This window comes from Pollicipes pollicipes, unplaced genomic scaffold, assembly GCF_011947565.3.
Source record: "Pollicipes pollicipes isolate AB1234 unplaced genomic scaffold, Ppol_2.1 Scaffold_3087;HRSCAF=3621_pilon_pilon_pilon, whole genome shotgun sequence".
In the NCBI taxonomy this organism is placed as follows: Eukaryota; Metazoa; Arthropoda; class Thecostraca; order Pollicipedomorpha; family Pollicipedidae; genus Pollicipes; species Pollicipes pollicipes.
Genome location: NW_023596225.1, coordinates 18,056,475 through 18,080,959, shown reverse-complemented (window position 1 = coordinate 18,080,959; position 24,485 = coordinate 18,056,475). Strand labels below are relative to the sequence as shown.

Below are 24,485 nucleotides of genomic sequence, written 5' to 3'. Positions count from 1 at the left end.
CTCTGAGCCCGCTGGCCGCCGGTCTGGGGACAGCAGGGCCGCGGAGAGGCCTTCAAGGCCTCGTGGCGCGCGTCACACGCGCCGCTGGCGCGGAATGCGATTGGCTGCGGATAGGGGCCGGGTCGGCGGAGCCGCCTCTCCAGCCGGCCGCCTGATGCCGTGAGATTGCGAGCCGGGCCGGCTGCTGCTGGCGGCCGGGCTCGGCTCGACCCGCGCCCGGCTCGGGGGCGAGAGACGGGACGCGCCGTGCGGGAGGCGTGACAAATCGGCTTGGCCCGGTCGCCCCGGGAGTGCGTGAGAGAGCCGGCCGGCACGGCTCTAATCTCTCGCGCCCCGCTGCGCCGCTGCGACCCGCCAGAAGTGATACATACGCGGCCGTGACGTCTGTCCGAGGGACCGGTCGGCGTCGCTGGGGAGCTTGAGTCGCCCTGCCAGAATGCAGACGGACAGCCGCGACCCTTCATATTCGACGCGTATTGGGCCATGTGTTTATATAATGTCCGCATAACAATCACAGTGACACAAATTTTTGCTCTGCTCGTGTTAGCCCATGACGCCGTACGAAATTGGCATGCATCATGCCTTCGCTCGTGCGGCGATTCAGGAGCGGGCACGGATGTCGACCATACTTACGATAAGCGCCAGTTCTGCAAGCAAGGTTAGACAGTGATGCAATTCAGAGGACATTGCTGCTCCGTGACTCCTCTCAGAAACTCATGTGTCACTATAGAGAGTTCCCTTACACTTGACTGCTATGTTAGACGGGCGCATATTGGGCGCCGTGGCTTACCAGCCTTCTCCGCCCCCCCCCCCCCCCTCCCTCCATGCTGGGTCGCCAGCCCCGTGGGGTTCAAATGCAGAGCGGGCCAAACCGCGGAGTTTAGGTTTTTAGGGTAGATCTAAAGGTTTGCGCGCTCTCACCCCCCTGTGCTAATCGAGAAAGGCCGCGCCCTTACCTGGTCACGTGCCACACGTTGCGGGCGGCTGACCTCAGGCCGACCAGTCGCCGTCCATGGCGTTTGGGTGAACTTCGCCCATAGGCGCTCACGGCAGGGCCGATAGGGCCGATAGTCAGGACTTGCCGGAAAGTACGGGACGCGGAAAGTCGGCAGCGTATGTGTGCTTATCGGGAGCCAACGAACGGCACTCGCCGCCCAGTCGTAGCCAGGTTAGACTTGTTTTCAAAATGCGCTTCCAGCACTTTTGTTGAAAGCTCCGGTAGATCGTACTAAACTCGCGACTGTCGCGCCGATGTTGACTTGACAGCACCACCGGGGGCTCCAAATACGGATGAGGCAATTTCGTTCCCGGCACTCGATAATCCGCCTGGTGACGTCAGAGCGACGTCAATCGCGCCCGCTACATGAGGTAAGTCATCCGTCTGCTGTGGATTTGGTCACGCCACTACGCACCGGTCGCTCCGCCCGGGCCTGCAGGCGGCGGATAGCGCCGGGTGCAGCGGGTCGGCCGGCCGGGCGCAGGGGCTCCGAGCCCGCACACACGGCTATCGGTGACGCACGCACCGGCTTAGCGCCGGCTGGCCGCCGGGATCACACGCGCTCTGACGTCATCGGGCCAGGCGCTCTGCTCGGAGAGAAGCGGACCGTTTCGGTGTCGCCACTGGGCTGGGGGCGGGGCCTGGGGTGTTAGTGTGTATCTGTCGGTGCAGGCGCAGGTCAAGACGGCCGGACGCGTTTATGCTGATAATCCGTGTTGCCGTCTTAAGTATGCCGTTATTTGTTAAGGAGCGATAATTTGGTCGCAGCGCTTTAAAGCCGAAACCATTGTTCCATTTAGCCCAAACCATTTTTCCTTTTATCCTAAACCATTATTTTATTTAGCCCAAACCGTTATTTTATCTAGCGCAATCCATTATTCTATTTAAGCTCTATCTTAAATACCCATCACTGTCAGCGGTATTGATGCCAAAAAGTCTGCGTGGGGCTTTCTTCTGTCTTGTTTGCTTGAATCATACTCTGAGGTCGAGGGCAGGCACCTGGATGAATATTTCGGCAATTAAAGGCCCGAGCCGCAATAAGGAAACTTGCCAGACGTTCGATTGAGGTGTTTTGAGTCCGTCAGCCAGTCTCGATGTATTTAAAATGTCGCGTGGTTAGCTATCGCGGTAGTTTCTTGGCGTGGTTTCGTGCGCTTTTTGTTGGCGCCATTTCTGAGCTTGGCCCAATAAGAAAACCGATCGTTCTTGATGTTCGTCGGTCGTTACCAGGACACGTCGGCTTATCGACGCACTAACTACACCCTTGACGAGTACATTTCGTGTTATTTTCCCATCACCGACTTTCATAACCGAAGGATTAGCGGCGGATTTCGTTTCCAAGAATGATGCCCAGCTTTTGCCGCTTTTATGACCCGTCTTAACTCGTTCGCGTCGAACGCTCGGTTGGATCACATGCCTGTCCGGCTTGAATTAAGGCGCCGGGTGTGGAAGGGGAGGGGAACGTAAAGTCAGAGGAAGCTGGGTGAAGTGTGTGGATGTTTGCTGTGCTGTGGTGTGTGTGTCTAGAAGACAGCGGTGTCAACGGAAAAGACGCCGCAGACGGCGTTGCTAGGACTGGATGTAGGTTTCGGGTTGCTAACGACGGAGGTCGACATTTGTTTGTAGTGGATCATGACTGATGCGTTGTATCTATGTCCTTACAGTGTGATCATCTACGAAGGGTTTTGTGGCTAGTCTGGCGTGTGCCTACGGCACGTGTGCAAAAAGTAATGCGCCAAGTTTGCCTTGACCTTTGTTACAACTTTCTAATGGTGTTCCCACATCGCCAGATGCCGAGATCCAGGAATGGTACAAGGGCTTCCTCAAGGACTGCCCCACCGGCAACCTCACTGTGGAGGAGTTCAAGAAAATCTACGGCAACTTCTTCCCCTACGGTGACGCGTCCAAGGTGCGTCGCTTCGACGGCCGTCGGTGGCGCTCCACCTCTGGAGAGTGTAGGAGGCCGCAGCCGGTGGCCCCCCACCTCCGGAGAGAGGTCCCGGGGGACGCTCCCGGCCGGTCGCGGACCCCGCTCTCTCCGCCTCCACGATTGCAGCGCTCGGCCGTTTGGCAGCGGAGCGGCAGGGCCGGCCGGCCGGCGAAGTTGGACCGTTATTTACCGGCCCGGTGGGGGCCGGCCAGACGGCTGGACGGAGCGCCGCCGTTACGGGGCTCGCTCCAGACTCAGACGTCCACCGGGGATGGCCGGGTAGCGGCGGCCGGCTCATCTCCCCGAGGATGGCCGCTGAGGACCAGCCGGGAGCTGGACAGTATTCCGGGCAGAGATCACCGGCCCAAGTGAAGTCGCGGGCGGCGGTCTTCAGGCTTCGGACAGCGAACGCACGTGGCTGCGTGGCCAGTACTTCGTCCGCCCGAAAATATTTACCAGCATCACGATCATGCTTGATTTGCGATGCTGCATGTTTCTGCCTCTCGCTTTGATGACTCGTGGTCATCTCAGGTTCCTCCCGGTGTCTTGCGCTGTTTGAGCGGACGACAGCCACAATCCTACGGTGTTAGAGCCAGGACGACAGCCACAATCCCTCGGTGTCAGAGCTGGACGACGGCCACAATGGGTATCAGAGCCGGATGACAGCTGCAGTCCCTCGGCGTCGGAGCCGGACGACAGCCACAATCGGTGTCAGAGCCAGACGACAGCGACAAGCCCCCGGTGTCAGGGCGGGACGACGGCCACAATCCTTCGCGGTGTCAGAGCCGGACGCTGGCGGCCCCTCGTGGTATCAGAATCGGGCGCTGAGGGGGCTGGTGGTGTAGGGTTAACGCGTCTGCCTTAATCACTGCGCCTCTGGGAAACCGGAGGTACGGGGCTCGATTCCCCGCGGTGCCCGCCCTGCCTGCCAGGGTGAGAGGCAGGCGACGCCGTATAGCCTCGGCAGCTGAGTGCGTCGTAAAACCCCAATGACAACAGAGCCGGACGCCGAGGATCCCTCGCTGTGTCAGAGGCGGACGCTGACGGCCCCTCTGCAGTGTCAGAGCTGGGCGCTGACGGCCCCTCTGCAGTGTCAGAGCCGGACGCTGACGGCCCCTCTGCAGTGTCAGAGCTGGGCGCTGACGGCCCCTCTGCAGTGTCAGAGCCGGACGCTGACGGCCCCTCTGCAGTGTCAGAGCCGGACGCCTTGACGGCCCCTCTGCAGTGTCCAGAGTGGGCGCTGACGACCCCTCTGCAGTGTCATAGCTGGACGCTGAACGCCCCTCTGCCGTGTCAGAGGCCGGACGCTGACGGCCCCTCTGCAGCGTCAGACGCCGGACGGACGGATCCTTCTGCAGTGTAAGGACGGGCTCCTCTGCAGCGTCAGAGCCGGACGCTGACGGCCCCTCTGCAGTGTCAGAGCCGGACGCTGACTGCTCCTCGCTGTGTCAGAGCCGGACGCTGACAGCCCCTCTGCAGTGCCATACAGTGTTAGAGCCGGACGCTGACGGCCCCTCTGCAGTATCAGAGCTGGACGCTGACGGCCCCTCTGCAGTGTCAGAGCTGGACGCTGACGGCCCCTTTGCGCCGCCAGTTCGCCGAGCACGTGTTCCGCACGTTCGACGCCAACGGTGACGGGACGATCGACTTCCGGGAGTTCCTCTGCGCCCTGTCCGTGACGTCACGGGGTCGGCTGGAGCAGAAGCTCAAGTGGGCCTTCTCCATGTACGACCTGGACGGCAACGGGTACATCAGCCGACCGGAGATGCTCGAGATTGTCACGGTGAGAGCGTGGGGGTCCACGATCGCGGCTCTTGGAGTCTCAGTCCTTCTGGAAAGCTGTAGCCGCTGCTCTTGTCGTGATGTGACGTTGCCTCGCAGGCGTCGATGTATGTAGGAGTTGGTGATTTTGGCGCTCGGTGCTTTGCGTGATACTGAAAACAGCGGATTATCCGTTTTAATCCAACGACCTGTCGGTCCTCACAAATATCAATGTTTTTTGCTATTATTGTTTTTACCAAGTTAATATACTGATATCAATATAGCCAGAGTTTTCATATAACGTTGTTGAACGAGTATCTCCCAGTATGTTGAGGGTCGATAATTCACCATAAGAGCTCTGAACCCAGAAGAATATTTTGCACCGCTAATTGTTGTGAAGGGGTCGCTGTTTTTAGTTTTGAGATGCATCATGGCTTGTTGTGTTTTTAAGGCTTTCTTTGATCAGCTCAAACCAATATGTTAAAATTATTTTCCTTGGCCGGCTTCATTGCTGCTGTCCTGCATCGGTACACTTGATCCTGATAAGTTTCCGTTGGCTGACGTCTGCTGCTTCCCCGCATTGGTACACTTGAGCCTGATTTGTTTTTCCCGGCTGACACAAATCGCGGTAAACACGCCTTTGGCCAACACAGCACGAAAGCCATATCGTTTAGCTACTGTCAGGTAACACACCTTGGGTTTCTGCTCTCAAGCCACGCTGGCGGGCGCGGCGGCTCGGGCCACTGAGTCGCGCGCGTCGCTGCGCCGGCTCGCCGCGCCACGCGCCGCTGACCCCGACCCCGTCCGCAGGCCATCTACAAGATGGTGGGCTCCGTGATGAAGATGCCGGAGGACGAGTCGACGCCCGAGAAGCGCACCGACAAGATCTTCCGCCAGATGGACCGCAACCACGACGGCAAGCTCAGCCTGGAGGAGTTCGTGGAGGGCGCCAAGAGTGATCCGTCCATCGTGCGGCTGCTGCAGTGTGACCCTCAGGCGCAGTGACCCGGCCCGCCCGCTGCCTGCCAGCTCGGCCCGGCCCGGCCCGGCCCGGCCCGCGTCAGGGGGCGTCCCGTCGGCGGGGCGAGAGAGAGCGCCGGTCGGAGGCGGCTCGGGGAGGCCCAGTCCGCGCGAGACTCTGGTCCGGCGCGGCTCAGGAGGACACGCTACACCCGGTCCAGGAGGACAGCACGCCTGGCCGGGAGGATGCTCCGTCCGGCGGGGAGGACTCTGCCGAGCCGGCGCTGGACCGACAGCGACGAGGGGACGCCCCGCGAGAGGACGCCCGGCCAGGCCGGAGAGGACGGTTCGCCGTGCCGAGAGGACTGTTTACCGTGCCGAGAGGACGGTTCGCCCTGGCTAAGAGGACTGCCGATCCGACGTGGGAGCACGCCGCGGTCCAGGCTGCGTCCCGCGTCGTTGTTTCTCGATGATGCTCGGCGCCGGCATGTCGGCGCAACTGAGGAGTGGTCGGTGGCACTCTCTTTACGCTGCGTTTTTCTCACTTGGTGCGCCGCTGTGAGTCGGAAGTGCTTGTTTGGACGGGTTACCAGTCAGTTCTTTGCGGGTAACTATCGGCTGCCGTAAGATTCCGTGACGCGGCACCGCACCGAGACAGAACGCCTACGCTGAGCCGTGCCACCATTTCAAGAGCAGATTCGCGCGTGCCAATGGGTTTGAAGCTCCGTGCCTTATTTGAGCTTGGCTTTTCCGCGCCGCGGCCTCTGTCCGGTCGGGCTCAGTCGTGTCCTGTCCTGTCCGGCCGAGCCCTGTCCTGTCCTGTCCTGTCCTGTCCTGTTCTGTCCGGTGGTCCCCAGTCCTGTCCTGTCCAGTCGGGCCCAGTCGCGCCCCCTCGGCCGGCGCGCCCCGCCGTCGTCCGGTGGACGCAAGCCAGACCCGGCCCCCTTGGTGCCGGGTCTGGGATATCACCTTGGCGTCATACACAGTGGTCAGACCGTTGGCTGGCCTCCTGAATGGCCGCTGGCGCCGCAGACCGCAGTCCAGACTGGGTCGCCACGATGAGGCAGGCCACTGGCCACGGTGAACAATCCAGCCCATGCGTAGCACAGATTTGCGACAGATCGGCGCATCAACTCGCCCGTGCAAGTGATCCGTCAGGATCGACGGCACGAACCGCGGTTTACTTCGTGGACGTGTCGCGGCCCGGAATCAGATTAACCCGGGGTGTCACGTCCGGACCGCGCTCCCCGGCGGGCGGGGCGGCCGAGAGCAGTCCGTCCAGGCTGGAGGCGGGTCCGACGGCGGCCGCAGCCCGGGCCCGGCCCTTCACAGCTCGCCCGCCGGCCGGCCTTTCCTAGTGCGGCGCCGCCCGCACTGAGGTCACCAGGCATCGTCGGTGACGTCACCGGTCACCGCGCGGCCCCACCGTTCCTCTCTTGGTGTGTTGTTTTGTTGGCGTTTGTACAGTCGAGTGCTAGTTGATGCTAGTTCCAGTGCACCAGATCTCGACTGCCCCCGGCGCGGTCCCAGCGGAGGGCGAGCGGCGCGGGTTCGCGGCCGGCTGGGGGCTGAACTTTACCACGAGTCTTGCCGGCGCAGCGACGCCCCGCCGCGCGGCCCCGCTCTGGCCGTCCCCGGTCCCCCGTTGGCCCGCGCTTTCCAGTCCTGTTTGGCGAATAAAGTGACTTTCAATCGGACCGTGTGTTTGTGGAGCGGGGCGCCGGGCGCCTCCGGAGCGCGGTGCTGGGACATGAGCAGCGATGTCGCGACGCAGGCAAGAAGCCCATCTTCATGAACGTGTTAGCGTGGTGAGGATTTGGATTTCGATATTGGTGCCAGTGGTGTTCGTGCTGCATTCACACCGGGGCCCCGTTCTTCACTGACAAGTGAAAGACCGTTCACCATTTCGAGTGGCCGTGGTCGGTCCGCGGTGCAGTTAGCTGGGCCCAGTTCTTCATAGCCGAGCCAAGCTCATTGAGTCAGCAATCTGAGTTGTCACAGGTTCGTGCGTCATACGCGGCTTTGAAAAACGCTGTAAGTCCAAATATAAGAGAGAAGGATCGTGCGATGCAGCCACCAAGACATATAGCGTGCAGCAATGACGCACTTGGACATTATTTGATTGCAGTTACTGACGACTTGTGGTCAAAATTATCAGTGCCTTCACGCCATCCAAAATACGGTTGAGAGCTGCCCACTTGCCACCGTACGGGACCGCCAACAGCGCGTCAACCATTGCTTGGCGTTGCTATGGAAACCCGTGAATTACCGTACCGTATCGCCTCCCGGCCATGTAGAGCACGAGCTTCTGTGGCATCGTCAGGACAGAGTGTACGTGGTGGATCGAAAAGGCTTATTCGAAGTGGGGAATGGGCTTCCAGTTGCCAATGAAGAACGGTGCTCCGGCTTACTTATGACGTCACTCAACCTTGCTTGACCGAGAGTGAGAAGTACCACGCCTTCGCCTGCATGGCGAGGCGCATCGACGGCGAACGCGTGCTGATGATCACCCGTGACGAACAATGAGCAGCTTCGGACCGTATCTGGATGGCATGTTCGACGATGCGGTTTATGACAACATAGGCTGACGATAGCTGTGTGATGTGGCGTTCAAGTGCGTCTTATCGCGCTCTGCACGTCTCCAGTGGGCTGGACCAGGTGGCCCTGCATCTCTGCTCATCTTTGGACTTTGCCGCGTTATTCATCACGCGTCTGAGGCAGTCATCTGCGGCACCACGGATTATTACGGCGGAAACTTCGGTGCTACGACCGACGGTGACCCGGACGTCTTCACAGTCCAACGCTGGGCTCACGTCTCAGAGCGGTCTTCAGGCCGTGTAACTGGCGCGGCGCGCCTCAGCGCTGGCCGGCCGCGCTCAGTCGCTGCTCCACGCGGCCGCGACGGTGTCGGTTCGAGACCCACTGCCAGGCGCGCCGCCCCCCCCCCCCCTCGCTACCATCAGCGCGGGAGGCCGCGAAGTTTGAGACCCACACCGACCAAGCACGTGCCTCCTGCCATAAACGAAACCTAACGAGCCGCGCTATTGGAACCTACCGCTACCGTTGCGTACACACAGCCAGATCTCCCGACAAGCTGTCCGAATCCTGCATAACTGCTCCTCGGGCGCCGCTCATGCTGCGGTGTCCACCCCCGCACCGCGTCCTGCGCCAGCGGCGCGACGGCCACTCTGGAGACCCTCCAGCGTCTGCGGCGTCCGCCCCCGCACCGCGTCCTGCGCCGGCGGCGCGACGGCCACTCTGGAGACCCTCCAGCGTCTGCGGCGTCCGCCCCCGCGCCGCGTCCTGCGTCGGCGGCGCGACGGCCACTCTGGAGACCTTCCAGCGCTTCCAGCATCAGACACGCCGCGCTCGGATCATGAGGTGTGACTGGACGCCGGCGCACGGCTGATACTGGCGGGGCCCGCTCCAGGGTCCAGCCGTCCGAGGCCGGGGCCGGGGCCGGGGCCCGACACAGGCTCCAGTCTCCACACTGCGTCGTCCAGGAACACACGCACGCACCAAGCACGCACACGCACGCACACGCACGCGCGCACGTTCGCATGTGCACACACGTGCGCGCACGTTCGCATGCGCGCGCAAACGCACACGTATCGCACACGCACAAGTACTACCTTCAAAGGTGGCCAATGCCACGCCAAAATGCACCGGCCGAAGTTGCGTCTATATAAGCTGCACTATCTGACCGTTCAGTCCATAATGTGTATTACTCCACTAAGAGTGACAGCACTGATATACCGTATTGCACTTGTGTACTGCATTGTACGCATGCCAGCCAGGTGCTAAGGACCTGCAATAAAGAACCCCACATGCAAAGGCGTTGCCCGGCACCCCGTCACACCACATATGGGTAACAGCACAGCGAGTTGGCGCATTATCAACGCTCCGCATCATAAAATGTTTTCATCGCCTCCTTTCAACAAATACAAATTCGTTGACATTTAACATTCGCCGCACGATGCGTAGAAATCTGGTTGTAAAAGCGTCTCAGTCTGATGCTAGCCCAAACTACTAGCGTAACCGTTCACCTAGGGCGCTACCTGCGGCCAAACGGTACGTTAAACAGCAGACGCGCGCGCTTGCTTCAGATCGATATATAACAGATCCCAAGGCACGCGGAAGGCACCGTTTGTCACATTCCACCGGAAGACCATGCATCCCATGCCAGACCACCCCACAATACAGAACACGACCATCGGAACATTCGGTCCGGATCGTTGCACTACCAAGGATCGCTAAACCAAGCCCCCCCCCCCCCCCATTTCTGGATCAGCTGGTGGTGGTGCTGACTCCGACACGACCTGCCGAGACAGCTGACTGCGTCACTACACCGACTCTTGGGCCAGCAGGTAGTCGTGCAGGCTGCCACGCGCCAGGAATGTGCGTGGCGCGCCCTGGCCGGCCCCCAAGGCCTCCGCCGGCTTGAGGCCGCCCGGCGAGCCGAACCCGCCGCCGCCCGGCGTCAACAGCCGGAACGTGTCCTGCCGGACGGGTCAACAAAGGTCACCACACGGCGACGGTGGCCAAAGGCGTGCCGCGGCACAGGTCAGTGGAGGTCACCGCCGCGGGTCCGGCTCCAGCCGGGGCGGTGCCAGCTACAGGCGCGCAGAAGTCGTGCGTTTTCTTCCGATAATTTCCATCCATACCGTGAGCCGCGGTCAAATTAATCGTCGAGCTACGCAACCATCAAGGATCACAGAAACTATGGACGAAAAAGTACAGCTCTCCCGCGTCATTAACGCAGTGGGCGTGGAACAATTAAATGTCTTAAAATACGCCCCACGTGTATAGCGCTGCACAGTCGGGTGGAGCCGGCGTGATTGTTCAGGCGCTGTATCCGGAGAGTGATATCCTGCCCAAGTAAGAGCTATACATAGTGAAACAGCACCCGAGAGGGTGCGTCACTGGGACTCCCCATATAATGCTCTCATATGTCTCCACCGGCTACCGTAATTAAACGCTCAGAATAGCTGAGTTCAATGACAGAATTGGAAAGCGAAAAACGTTGACTGCCGGACCCATTCAGGTGGCAAGTTTTCGTCAACCGACTTCGATTTGGTGCTGGTAAACAAAAGTGCAATTTCGTGATAGAAAACAAATTTGGTAAATCGTATTTGTCACTTGGTGATCGCAAAACTCCCCCCGAGCGTCCAATACCAGGCAGATGTTGTCCCATCAGAACCTGAGTGCCACTTCTTAAGGAACATAAATGAAAGGGCGTGCAAGAGCCGATACCCAGCAAGGGCAACATCCGCCACCGGAAATTATTTCCTGCATGTAGAGACGCTCGAAATTAACCGGAAACTGTGCCAGCTCGCGAGGCGCGGCCCGACGATCAAAGACACTTTGGTAAAAACTTGAAGAGGTCATCCGGCTTATCAGCGAACTCCAGTTCAAAGAGCTGGCGAAACCGAAACGTGACACGTCAACGAGCCGGTTTGATGGCCGGGGAATGCGACCCCCCCCCCCCCCCCCCCCACCCCTGATCCCGTGTAGCCGACGGCACGTTTCCGGGCCGTGACGGGCGGTGTGCCAGCGAGTCGGCGGCCTGACCGTGCCAACGCAGGCCGCAAACCCCGCCCGCGTCCGTGGCACCGGCGCTGGCTCCATCAAACGTCGGTTCAGCTCCACCGGCGCCGGCTCCATCAAACGTCGGTTCAGCTCCACCAAAGCGCCCGGTTCAGAGCCGAGCGGGCCGGCCGTGAAGGGACTCGGCGCGCAGATCGAGGCGCCTGGATGAGTGGGCTGCCATGTGCTCACTTTGCCTTTGGCTGCTTCCGCCATTGCATTAAAAGTTCGCAGCATCCAAAAACGCTTCGGAGCAGTTTCAATAAACTGCGCATCTTCTGTTCTTCCGCGCTCTTGGCGCAGGGCTTGGCATCAAATTTTGATGCCGCGAGTCGCAGAGACCGTAGGAGTTACACGCAAACTCCCACATCATGGACGGCAGCAAGGGCAAGGCGGCGCATAAGCGCTGAGGACTGTCTGCTTAGTACGTGCGCCCACATTACTGATCGTGACCTGGCCGCGCGACGAGAATGCCTCAGCACGGGCCCACTGCCCTGCTGCTGAAGCCCTGACGGCACTCCAGCGAACGCCAGCTCTGCTCACTGGCGTGAGGACGGTCCGAAGTCGTCACGTCGCAACACGCCCCGGGCCAACAGGCGCCTTGCAGACACGTCGATAGGCGAGAAGATAGCGGCCAAATGTGGCCTGGTACCTACACTGCATTCAGTCATTCTATCTACACCTAAGGAATTCGAGCATTCAGGTCGCTCATGTGAACAGGACCATTGTAAGTGATTCATAAAGTCACGATGGGTTGCCTCCATTCGTTTTTCATCCACAACAGATATACATGATAGCAAGTCCGTTCTGAGAAGTTTTTCCTGAGGATTCAACTATTTTTGATGGATGCTAACTATGTCTAAGCTTGCAACGTACATGTCTTTCCCTTGCAAAAGTGTCATACTCACGGAGTTTTCGGAACAACTCGTTGGACTAAAAACTAGCTGAAAACAAACGTGGATAGCGTGTGTGCACTGATACATAACGGTCCAACGTCATCAACGCCAACACATCACACAGGACGCTTCGTCTGACAGTTTTCCAGAGTAACATCCACTGACATCCAGGGTCAACACTAACCATTCCGTGCTTCAAATCCAACGACAACAGCACACCCAATGTCAACGTCCCACACTGTGTGCACGCTGTGCTAGCCCCGCTACCCCTTGTGCTACCGCAGCTACCCCCGCTAGCCCAGCGCCTGGAGCGGGAGGAGAGGAGAGGGGCGCCGCCAGCCGCCGGACGGTCGCGGCGGGTCACTCACCCCAGTGGACACCAGGACGGATGTCTTGGCGCCCAGGCTGATGGTCCGACCGTCGTGCTTCAGCAACAGGTTCTGGCCGCGAGCTCCCGGAGCGCCCCCTGCCGGCACGGCCCGGTCAGGTCTGCTGACGTCACAGCCGGGTCAGGTCTGCTGACGTCACAGCCGGGTCAGGTCTGCTGCCGGCACGGTCCGGTCAGGTCTGCTGACGGCACAGCCGGGTCAGGTCTGCTGACGTCACAGCCGGGTCAAGTCTGCTGATGTTACAGCCGGGCCAGGTCTGCTGACGTCACAACCGGGTCAAGTCTGCTGATGTTATTGGCGGGTCAGGTCTGCTGACGTCACAGCCAGGTCAGGTCTGCTGCCGGCATGGTCCGGTCAGGTCTGCTGACGTCACAGCCGGGTCAGGTCTGCTGACGCCACAGCCGGGTCAGGTCTGCTGACGGCACTTCAGATGCTGGTTAGATCGTTGCGTCGCACGCGACGGTGGAAGGCCACCGCGCGGACCTTCCCCTCCCCGCCCTGAGCCGACACCCTGCAGCGGTGCTTAGTTTTGAAAGTCCGCTGTAAAAAGTGCACGCAGAGGTATTTGATTTTTTTCATTTGACTAGTGGGGCGTGTTTTCATTTCAGTGTGGTTGCAAAAAAAGTTTGTGGTACGGCGGTAAACTTATGAGTCAAATTACAACGACACTTTTTTACAAATTTGTATCGTGCTAACAGACCACATATTTTGTGAATTAGCAAGGCTGGAATGGACAGAACCAGACCTTACTAGCTTCCGAATAATTAATGCCGAAACGTATTGGTTGGCATCTTGTTGCTACGAAACTAACCAAATCGACAACGAAGAAAGGACGCTTGAAACAAATTGGCAACCTCGCCCAAACGAGAAAACATTGCGCAAACTGAAACGTAAAATATATGGATTCATTACCTACGCTTATCAGAGACAATGACGACATAGGCGCATCAATTAAAGCGATTTCTGATAGGGAAGACCTTCGCCAGTCACTCGCTGCAATAACAATGCTTTTACCGCGATAATTTAACATTCTTCCAATCCACTACATTTTCCACTTCTCGCACCTACTACAGTCCGTCATTCTACCTGAGCTCCGAGCTCTTTTGTTTTGTTCAGGGCCCAATGCTGCACAGTACCATACAGATCGTGGTACATTATTCTGCCGCTTACCGCACTTTTGCACGCCGTTTCCTAGGAATGCCTTATCGAGGACCGTGGGGGGGGGGGGGGCACGTACCGTCTTCAGCCGCTCTGAACCACCACCAATAGATGACCTGGCTCACGCGATGCATCAACGCAGCACCATCAAACGTCACCCCTCAGTCTCAAAAGCTGACAGCCGAGTGAGCTACATAACGGATATATTTACACCAATGAGATTTTGATGAAAGGTCTTAATGGAAGACTGCTTAGGAGGGGGTGTACGCCAAGGCCAGTGATGGCGTCATCACGTGATGTACGTTTTGGTTCTATACCTGCTAGCATATGAGGGCTAACGCATTTTTGTGGTCCTTTCATCAGAATGACCATTGAGCGGAGTGTGTCGAAATGCCACTGATGGCGTACCATGTCGTATGTGCTCCAGATTTGTGCCATCCAATAGGCGCTGGGCCGATTCCTTTTCACCGCACAGCTCCGTTAGAGTGCGTGACGTAAGCCATGCAGTGGCATCGTTCCTTGGCCAATCAGGTTCACGAGTCTACGATTCAGAGCTGCTTGGTGCGGCGAATCCAGTAATTCGCATGTTTTCTTTCTGACTCGGAACAGCATTGCACGGACGCGACAAGCCGTTACGTGACCACCCGTCGTTGAGCGCACGCCCGCACCCGGCCAGCAGACGGCTCGACAGTCGGCCATCAGAGCGGCCCACTCCGAGCCGGTGCGCGAGGACCCGCGGCGACCCCCAGCGCAGTCCGAGACACGGCCGCGGGCGGCGTCGCCATGTGGCTGCTGACCCTGCTGCTGCCGGCTCTGGCCGCCGGCCTCACCGGCGACGTGTTCAGCCGCAGCGCGAGCCCCATCACGAGCGAGGCGGCCGTCTCTCTGCCGGCGGTCAGCAGCCTGCGCTGCGCGCTCCTCTGCATCCGGCTGGGGCCCGAGCTCTGCGTCGGCTTCAGGCGCGGCCCGGCCGGCGCGTGCGACCTGTTGGACGTGCTGCAGTATCGCCCGACGTCGGCGCCGGCCGACGAAAGCGTCGACGTCAGCTTCGAGCGTCGGGTGCCCTGACAGCGCGGCGCCGTCTGCCCGCCCGACTGGGCCGCGTTCAACGACAGCTGCTACTTCCGGACCGCCGCGCTGGGCTCCCGAAGCGAGTCGCGCGCCGCCTGCAGGAAGCTGTCCCCGCCAGCCCAGCTCGTCTCGATCAACGACGAGCCCGAGCTGGCGTTCCTGCTGCACGACCCCCTGCCGGCCGGCCGCGCCCGAGAGGCTGAGTCCGACCTTCGAGACGGGCGCCTGGCGAAACGAGGACGGCACTGCCTTCGGCAGCGCGATCGAGATCGAAGCGGACGAAGGCGGCAGCCTCAGCACCGGCGCGGGGTTCGCCACAGACAAGCTGACGACTCGCGTCTTCACGGACCGGCTGGCGGCCGTGTGCGAGGCGCCGCTGCCGACGCACCTCCCGCGCCGCTGTCCGGCCGGCTGGCTGGCCACCGCCACCCACTGCTTCACGCTCCACCCGCAGAAGGAGCCGTTCGTCAAGGCCGACGAGAAGTGCGGCCAGCTGGCGGCGGGCGCGCGCCTGGCCCACGCGCCCGACGCCGTCACGGCCGCCGTCATGGAGGCCTACGCCCGGCAGGCAGGCCTCGAACAGTTCTGGGTGGGTGTCACCGACGAGGCGGCCGAGGGCGAGTGGCGATCGGTGGACGGGTCCGTGTGGGGGCACGCCTGGCGGCCGGGCTCCCCCGGCGGAGGCGTCGACGAAAAACTGCGCCCTGAGCAATCGCGGCGACCTCGGCGACAAGCCTTGCAATGATCGGTACCGATTCATGTGCCGTCTGGCAATAGCCGTCGCCTAAGACGCTTCAGGGGGCGTCGACGCCGTGCGCGTCCCTAACTGCAAGACCACGAACCGGCGGCGCCGGCGCCTCTCCAGTCGCTGAAGACCACCGCACGCAACTGACGACTTTCGCGTGCGACTTCACCACACGCGGCCGAACCGAAGGCTCAGCATCGAGCCGTGGGACGCCGCCGGGCCACGCTGGTGGTCGGCGCAGCTGAGCCAGTAGGGCGCGACGAGATCCTCTAAACACGAGAAAACAGCGACCCGTCGTTTACCTCCCAGTCGCACTTCACTCACGCTTGAAGGCTAGTTCTGCAGCCCTGGCAATGCTGAGCGAAACTTTGTCCCACAGTTCCTTTGGGGGCCTTAGGTTAGCTGCTGACCCACGTGGCGCCAGCGCGACACTTCGTGCAGCACTGCGGTGGCTCAACGAAATTCGTTAATCCAATTGTGCCTTCTCCTTTTAAACAGCACACTGAGAAAAAAAATCCGGACTTAAAGTGCCCGAAATGTTTGACGCCTGAAGCAATGTTTGAAATAATGTAGCTCCATGACCACACTTAAATTTGCATTGAGTGAGCACCTTGTGGCGCGGCATGCCATACCCGCTATTAGCCCCCCCCCCCCCCCCAACAGACCCCTACCTCCCACCCCTCACCCCCCCCCCCTCCCACACATACACACGCACACATACACCACACAGTTACCTTGGCCGTGACCCTGCCGAGCTGCGTGAAGCCGCATTATCAGCTGAGAGCTGCGTCGGCCTTACGGCGCCGTGTCTGGTGTGACCGCGCCGCCGGATAAACATGGCGTTCGTGTCGGTCCGGTGACGGCCCGACCATACCGCCGGCGAGGGTTTCGCTGGAGCTATTCAAGGCTACATGGTAAATGTTTTGGCCTGATTTGGAAGTTAAATAAACAGCATTCCTGATCCCTTATGCACCCCATATTGTCGAAAACATGCGACCAAATGCCACGACCGGATGAGCAGATGACGTCGCTGGCCTGCCGTTTGGCCCGAGGATTTGCCACACTCCAGTTGCAGCACGCGTTTGAACGGATGCAGCCAGCGCCGAGGACCGAGACCTAGCGCAAAATCAACTTCTCAAATAAGAAAAAGCATGCGCATATTTGTCTACGGTACTAATAAATGCACACATGTCATTGTATTACTCGTGCGCTCAGGCAGGGGCGCACAAGACACAATGAGTTAACATCTCTCCGCTTCGCTCCCCCGGTGCGGAGCAAGAGCCGTGGAGACAGCGCTCTGTCTCCGTTCTTTGTTTCAACGAGATCCTTCTCTGGCCGCACCACTCTGCACTTCGCGACCTGCAAACGCCGCACTCGACGCGAGCCCAACGTGTGATGCGCACTTGCACACACCGATGGTCTCCACAGCCGAGTGGATGCGCGGCGTCATCTGAGCGGCGCCCCATTCCAATCAGACTGCCAATACACGAAGCTCGTCTTTGGATGCGCGGCGTCATCTGAGCGGCGCCCCATTCCAATCAGACTGCCAATACACGAAGCTCGTCTTTGGATGCGCAGCGTCATCTGAGCGGCGCCCCATTCCAATCAGACTGCCAATACACGAAGCTCGTCTTTGGATGCGCAGCGTCATCTGAGCAGCGCCCCCTTCCAATCAGACTACCAATACACGAAGCTCGTCTTTGGATGCGCAGCGTCATCTGAGCGGCGCCCCATTCCAATCAGACTGCCAATACACGAAGCTCGTCTTTGGATGCGCAGCGTCATCTGAGCGGCGCCCCTTTCCAATCAGACTGCCAATACACGGAGCTCGTCTGAACTCCGATTTAGAGCGGCATAGTTCGGTTTTAATCGCGTCTGACCTCTGATTCGAGGAACGTGGTGCAAGGAGGAATTCCAATTCAGTGCAGCTGCTCCCAGTGGGGATGATGGACTGAATACCTCCCTTAATGACGTCAGAAGTGCTAGGTGCAGCCCAGTTCACGGAAATACGTACGGAGATACAGCAACGGAAATACGTGCATGGGTACAGTAATGAAAACATGTACACAGATACAGCCGAGTGGCATCAACGTAGGGCGTCTCATTCACCGCATAACCGCGGAGTTGGAGGGTACGAACATTAAATATGTGAAGTTCGTTCGGCATGACGCAGCCGTTTAATTCATACTTCCCAAAACCTGCTTTTGCACAACAAAGTTCCAGCGTCTCCAAGGAAGTTGCATCACTCACGAGTCCCTTCTGGCACTGCCCCGAGGGCACCGAGCCAGTCGACTTGCCCAGAAAACAACTCCCGAGCCTCGCCCAAATTACAATTTTTGTTTCGCCGTACAGCGCACCCGCAGCACACAAAACTAGCACGCCAAACCCGACGTGCCCATTTCGAAATGCAGCGAGCAGGTGCGGGATACTGCTGCTGACAGCTGGCCAGCACGGTAATGCGCCACACATCTCGCAACGTTGCGTCTGCGCCGGCACATCCCGGTGCCAACGTTTTCCGAAAATCAGGGATTTCACACGCCGCTGACGACAGCCAACGTGGTGGCCATGTGAAGAGCGTCACAAGCGATATATTGGTCTGATGATATCCCGGCAGCATTCACATTCAGAGGCTTCTCTATGGCGCTGCAGCTACCATAATAGTATTAGGTCAGACTTATTACGCTGGCCTGATCCTGACAGCATAGATATACTAGCAAGGAAGGCCTCGAGCTCCTGCTTTTCAACTATCATATCAAAACATTCACCCAATGGGTTTCTACCTTTTGCAACATCACAACCCACAAGCGGAGCAAAATTCAATGTCAGGTTAAATCTCATCTGGGTCGTAGCGCGTAATGCGCGTTGCTAATGTCGTGTATAATATATGTGAACCCGAAAAATGCTGGGAATAATCATCGCCATACGTAGTCCGGTTAAAACACAGCAGCGCTATCGAGAACCCCACCAACCGAAACGCCCTACCTTCCCACCCAGGCAACCAGTTCGCTACATACAGCGCAGGAGTGACGCCAGCAGGGGCCGAGACAGTGCGGGGGCACACGGTACCGCCAGTCGGCAACGCGCGGGAGACGGCGCGGGGTCACACGGCACCCATGGCCGGCCACGCGAGGCCGAGACAATATGGGAGCATACAGCACCGACGGCCGGCCACGCGGGGCCGGGGCAGCTCACGAGCGCAAGGCACCGCCGGCCGGCCACGCGGGGCCGGGGCGGCTCACGAGCACACGGCACCGCCGGCCGGCCACGGGCGGCCGGGGCAGCTCACGAGCGCAAGGCACCGCCGGCCCGGCCACGCGGGGGGAGACAGCGCGGCAGCACACGGCACCGCCTGCCAGCCACGTACCGTCGAGGCTGTACGGCTGGAAGACGCGCCGCTCGGTCAGGATGGAGAGCGTCAGCGGCTTGCGGAACAGCAGCTCGCGCACCACGCCGTCACCGCCGCTGTGGATCAGGTCAGGTCAGGTCAGGTCAGGTCGGGTCAGGTCAGAGCCGTAACAGCGCTTCCACCCGGCGCCGGCGCGCCGCGATCGGCAGGAGGTGGGCCAGGCGCCGCCGCTTCACCGGCGTACGAGCGAGGGCACCAGGGACGTCCCACGGGCCCGACGGAGAGCCGGGCACGGGGCCGACACGTCATCCCTCCGAACACCGGCAGATGGACACCTCACGATCATCAGACGGCATGGCATGTATGGCATGGCCGCGGAATGCAACGCAACACGCCGCCAGAGACGACATGGACGACTGTGGGCGCACAGCAGATGGTCGATTCCACTGGACTCGGAACGGACGCCAAACGCCTAATGCTCTTTCTCCAATCGAATGCAGACTGGGCACATCGATCTCCACTGCACCGGTTGGCTGCTCCGACGGCTGACGCAAGCCAGGACACGAAGGGCGGGCGCGCGACAGGGGAGGTAGGGGGACAGCCGCCGGGGACACCGGGCGACCCGGCTCACCGGTGTCCGGCCGGCGCCGCCGGTGCCCGGGTTCAGCGAGAAGCGCTGTACGACGACCGGGTAGCGGGCCTCGATGATCTCCGGGTCGGTGATGCGTGTGTTGGTCATGTGGCTGTGCACGCCGCTGCGGCCGTCCCAGGAGGGGCCCTGGCGGAGGGCCACGCGGCGAGTCACGGTCGCTGCAGACCACGGTGGTCCTGGTGCCGAGCAATGCAGCGACACGACATGCTTGGAGTGTTCATGCCAACTGGCTATCGGTTTCCCGTATACGCCCTACCTTTCGGAATCACCCAATCAAGCAGACGCAACAAAGTGACAAGTGACTCCCCGCACTCAAGAACGCAGTGATGCCTTTGCGCCAACGACGCCCACCTCAGCCAGCAGCCCCGCCGACAGACGCGGCTCTCCCGCCGGCGTATGCCACCCACCGCGCCGGCGCCGCCGGCCACCGTCTCGTAGTAGCCGAACCGGTCGTCGCCGAACGTGACGTTGTTCATGCAGCCCCTGGCTGGCGGCGCAGGCGCCGAAGGCTCCCAGCACCACGTCGACGATACGCTGCGAGGTGAGCACGTTGCCGCCGACGACGGCCGCCGTCTCCGACGGGTCCAGCAGCGATCCGGGCGGGATCCGGATCTGGATCGGCGCCAGGCAGCCCTGTCGACGGCAGGGAGAGTGAGACGGATGCGGACCTGGATGAGTGTCGGATAGCCGCGCAGACGGATGAGAGGGAGCCAGATCCCGATATGGATGAGCGTTAGACAGCCCTGCCGACGGCGGGGAGTCAGATCCGGATCTGTACGGACGGCAGGCATCCTGCAGGCGGCGGGGATGGGGTCGATAAGGAACTGGATCCCCGCCGGGCAGTCCTGCACACCGCGACGAGAGTCAAACGGATACAGATCCGATCAAACGTCACACAGGCTGCCGACAGCGCGGGGTGGGCACAGATCGACCCGAACCAGCCTCTGGCAGCCCCGGCGGCGGCCGGTGGGATGGGGGGGGGGGGGGGGGGCTCAGGATCAGGTACAGCGATAGGGACGGCCGTCCCTGACACCGTGTCAGGGACGGCTGGGTACGTCCGGTCGGCCGCTGCCAGACGGATTTCCTGAAGGTTTGGCGGCTGCACGGACGATAAACGTGGGCCGCTTTGCGCCCCGGAAGTGATGTCATGCTCTTCACCTAGTCAAAATGGTGCGCACTGCACACCTCCTCGTTGGACTTGGATAACTGCCATGAAATCGGGGCGCTGAGAGCCACTGACTTGCCAGACGTCTCTGTGAGGCTAGTCCCATCATAGCTCTTACTCCCTTTAAGATCGTTAGTTCTGCGGACTGCGCGGCGGGTATTACTACTTTCACGCTGCGTACTTGTCAGATTTAAATAATTCACAATGAAACACCTGAATTATAATACTTCTAGGCCCCGAGGCATTGGTGCAGCCCTGCTTACAGCAGCTGCACCAGCATCAATTTCATTTATCTTTATATTCAAAACAGCCTGCGAAACTCACATGGAATACTCCTATTTAGGGCCCAACAGATGGCAAAAACTCGGTCGATAGATTGTTAAGCCAAAGCACACCTTACTTCACGTTGAGTTCCGTAGTTACGGCTCGTGCCGTGGCTTTTATTGTTTGCTGGGGTTTTTAGGGCACGCATAATGCTGCTGAGACCATATTGCATTCATAACCGCGTTAATAAATTAACGGAATGCATATATAGTCCCAAATCCCATGTCGGCAAAAAGAGCAAACAGGCGGCCCCATCAAGCAAGCGTGAATGGTCACCTAAAGTGCAATGCAGCGCGGCACTCCTCGCTCGAGGGTGACGCAAATACCCCTCGGCCAAATGTTGACGCGACCCGGGGCGCTGTTGACGGTCAGTTTCACGATGTCCGGGAATGGCACGGGGCCTGAAAAGCATTAAGTGCACGGGCGGACAGTGGCCGGCAATACTGCGCCGGCAGCGACAAGAACATGATGGCCATTTCGCATGCCATGATTGGTATCGGTCCTCTTCAATGTATTCCGGAATGTGCAATGCAAGCCCAGCCATAGCAACGATATCGGGACAAATGGCGAGGGCTGAAAGGAAATCGGTGTTGGACGCCGGTCGAGGAATGGGTAAGGAAAGCATCCACTGCACAGATGATCGGACACGAGCACTGACCGGACTACCAGGCCAGCTCAGAGGTCAAACATGATGTCTGCCTCCGAATGGCCGTGGCCAGCATTGAACCCCGCCAATGTATCAAGCGTGCTCAATATCGGGTCAGCCATGGTAACCATGGTGGAACGAACAGCGAGCGATGAAAAGGAATCAGTGCCACTCGGCCGCCGAGGAGGGGGCGGAGCGTCTGGCCCATCTCTCCTGTCGGTCTCTGCTCTCTACCTCCGCTGGCTGGGAGCTTCCGAGCCCGGGCCGTGCCGTCGGGTCCGGCCCGATCACACCGACGCGGCCGGTCTGACCCTGCCGCGGCGCTGGCGCTGACCGTCCCACCCGCGCCGCCTCCCTCTCGGCCCGCGCCGCCTCCCTCTCCGCCCGCGCTGACTCCCTCGCCGCCCGCGCCGACGACTCCCTCTCCGTCCGCGCCGCCTCCCTCTCCCGTCCGCGCCGATTCCCTCTCCGTCCGCGCCGCCTTCCTCTCCGCTCGCGCCGGCTCCCTCCCCGTCCGCAACGGCTCCCTTCCCACCCGCTCCGGCTCTCGTCACCACCCATGCCCTCCCTTCACCACCCGCACTGCCCTCCCTTCACCACCCTGTTACCGCCTCCCTTCAGTGGCCGCGCCCACTCCTTCCCCGCCCGCGCTGCCTCCCTTTCCGCTCGTGCCGACTCCCTTTACTACCCGCTCCGGCTCCCTTCGCCGCTTGCGACGCCCCCCTTCGCCACTCCCGACGGCTCCCTTGACCACCCGCGCTGATTCCCTCCCCGCCGTGCCGCCCGCCTTCCCTGCCCGCGCCGACTTCCTGCCGCTCGCGCCGCCTTCCTTCACCGGCCACGTTGACTCCCTTTATCACCCGCGCCGCCTCCCCTCCCCACCTTCCTCCCCGCCCGCGACGGCTCCTTCCCTGCCCTCCTCGCCTGCGCCGCCTTCCTCCCGCCTGCGCCACTTTCCTCCCGCCTACTGCCCGCCTACTGCTAATGCCCGCGCCGACGCCCTCTTCGCTCGCGACACCTTCTTCCCCACCCACGCCGCCTCCTTCCGCGTCTCCGCCCGCTTTCGCCACCGCCCCGCCGGCTCACCTGGTTCAGGGGCACATCGTGGCCCACCATGCAGCGCAAGCAGTAGATGATGGCCGATAGTGTGATGGCCCTCGGCGCGTTGCAATTGCCCCACACCTCGTACCCGGTGCCGCTGGAACACGGGCAAGCACGCTCAGAACGGCGCCGGTAGACGCCTCGACCCTGCCTTCGGCGCGCGACGCGCACGGCACCCTGAGCTGCCTACGCTTCAAATAACGACGGTTCTTTCTGAGATTAAACAATTCTGTGCCACGTACCAAATTATCGTGCTAACTCCATTTTTATGAGAAGGAAATGTAAAACACACATCCGCTTAGAACTCCCTTACATTAAAATACAACTTCAAAGCCAACGCGGCTGTCTCCCCGCCCCCGTCCTGTTACTGAACTAGAACAAAGCAAACACCTCTACCCTCGACACCTGATGCAATCCCCCCACTGTTGCACTCCAAACGGGATACCCCCTCCCCATCTCCGCCCTCCACACCTGAGTTAATCCTCCCCCCCCCCCCCCCACCTCTGCCCTCCACACCTGATGTAATCCCCCCCCCCACTGCTGCACTCCAAACCCATATACTCCCTCCCCCACCTCCGCCCTCCACACCTGAGTTAATATCCTCCCCCCCCCCCCCCCACCTCCGCCCTCCACACATACCCAACACCTCAGCCCTCCGCATGAAGCCGATCCTCCAACCTCCCGCATCTACAAAACAAACCGAACCCTGACGTGCTCACCTGAAGTCGAACACGGCCGAGCCCGCCTCCTCGTCGATATCCACGGCCAGTTGGATAGGGCTGCCGTCATCCATGCGGTCTGTGAAGCGGAGCCGGGCGGCGCCGGAGCGGCTGCTGGCGCCGCGGCCGATCTGGCGCAGCATGTCGCGCACGGCCAGCTCGGCCGCCTGCTGGATGTGCGCCATATACGCCTGCACCACCGGCAGGCCGTAGTAGTCGATCAGCTCGCCCACCAGGCTGATCCCCTGTCCGTGACGAGCCGGGCGGTCAGAGCTGGGGAGGCAAGGGGTCAGAGGGGAGGATAGCGGTCAGAGCTAGGGGAGGTGAGGGGTCGGAGGGGAGGATAGCGGTCAGAGCTGGGGGAGGTGAGGGATCGGAGGGGAAAATAGCGGTCAGAGCTGGGAAGGTAAGGGGGTGGGAGGGGAGGATAGCGGTCAGAGCTGGGGGAGGTGAGGGGTCGGAGGGGAGGACAGCGGTCAGAGGTGGGGGAGGTGAGGGGTCGGAGGGAAGGATAGCGGTCAGAGCTGGGGAGGTGAGGGGTCGGAGGGGAGGAGAAGGCAGTTAGAGGCGAGGAGAAAGTGGTCAGAAGTGGAAAGGGAGCGGTTAGAGGGGCGGGGAACGGTCAGAGGTGGGAAGCGTGGTCAGAGGCGGACAATGAGTGGTTAGAGGTGAGGAGAGAGGTCAGAGGTGGAGAGAGAGCGGGAGGTGGGGCGGGGAGCGGTCGGAGAGGCCGGTCAGAGGTGGGGCGGGAAGAAGTCAGAGGTAGGGCGGCGAACGGTCAGAGCTGGGGAGTGGAAAGGGGTCTGAGGCGGGAAATGAAAGGTTTGAGGGAGGGAGGAACAGGTCAGCGAGCAACGAGGTCAGCAGCGGTGAGCAGGCTGTCATCGGCGGGGGGGGGGAGGCTAGCAGCGGGCTGGGGTCTGGGGCTGGGTGGCGACTCATGTGGTCGAGCTGCTGCAATGCTGGTTGGTCGCATGGTGAATAGAACAGGGTTGCGTGACTTGCATGACTTCGACCGCCTTCCACACGAATGCGGCTA

General features: G+C 60.5%; 1 protein-coding gene and 1 pseudogene across 1 annotated transcript; one reads left to right on the top strand and one right to left on the bottom strand.

Annotated features, from left to right (window-relative positions):
- Positions 1-2,787: 2,787 nt before the first annotated feature.
- LOC119090549 (neurocalcin homolog) lies at positions 2,788-7,345 on the top strand (the record flags this gene model as incomplete). The annotated part of the gene is given in 3 exon segments (XM_037213371.1): positions 2,788-2,906; positions 4,522-4,710; positions 5,499-7,345. Coding segments are annotated over 3 exon segments (503 nt in total), but the record flags the coding sequence as incomplete, so codon positions are not given.
- A 2,009-nt stretch (positions 7,346-9,354) lies between these two features.
- The window catches only part of LOC119090551 (5-oxoprolinase-like), a 33,526-nt pseudogene continuing 18,395 nt past the window's right edge, over positions 9,355-24,485 (bottom strand).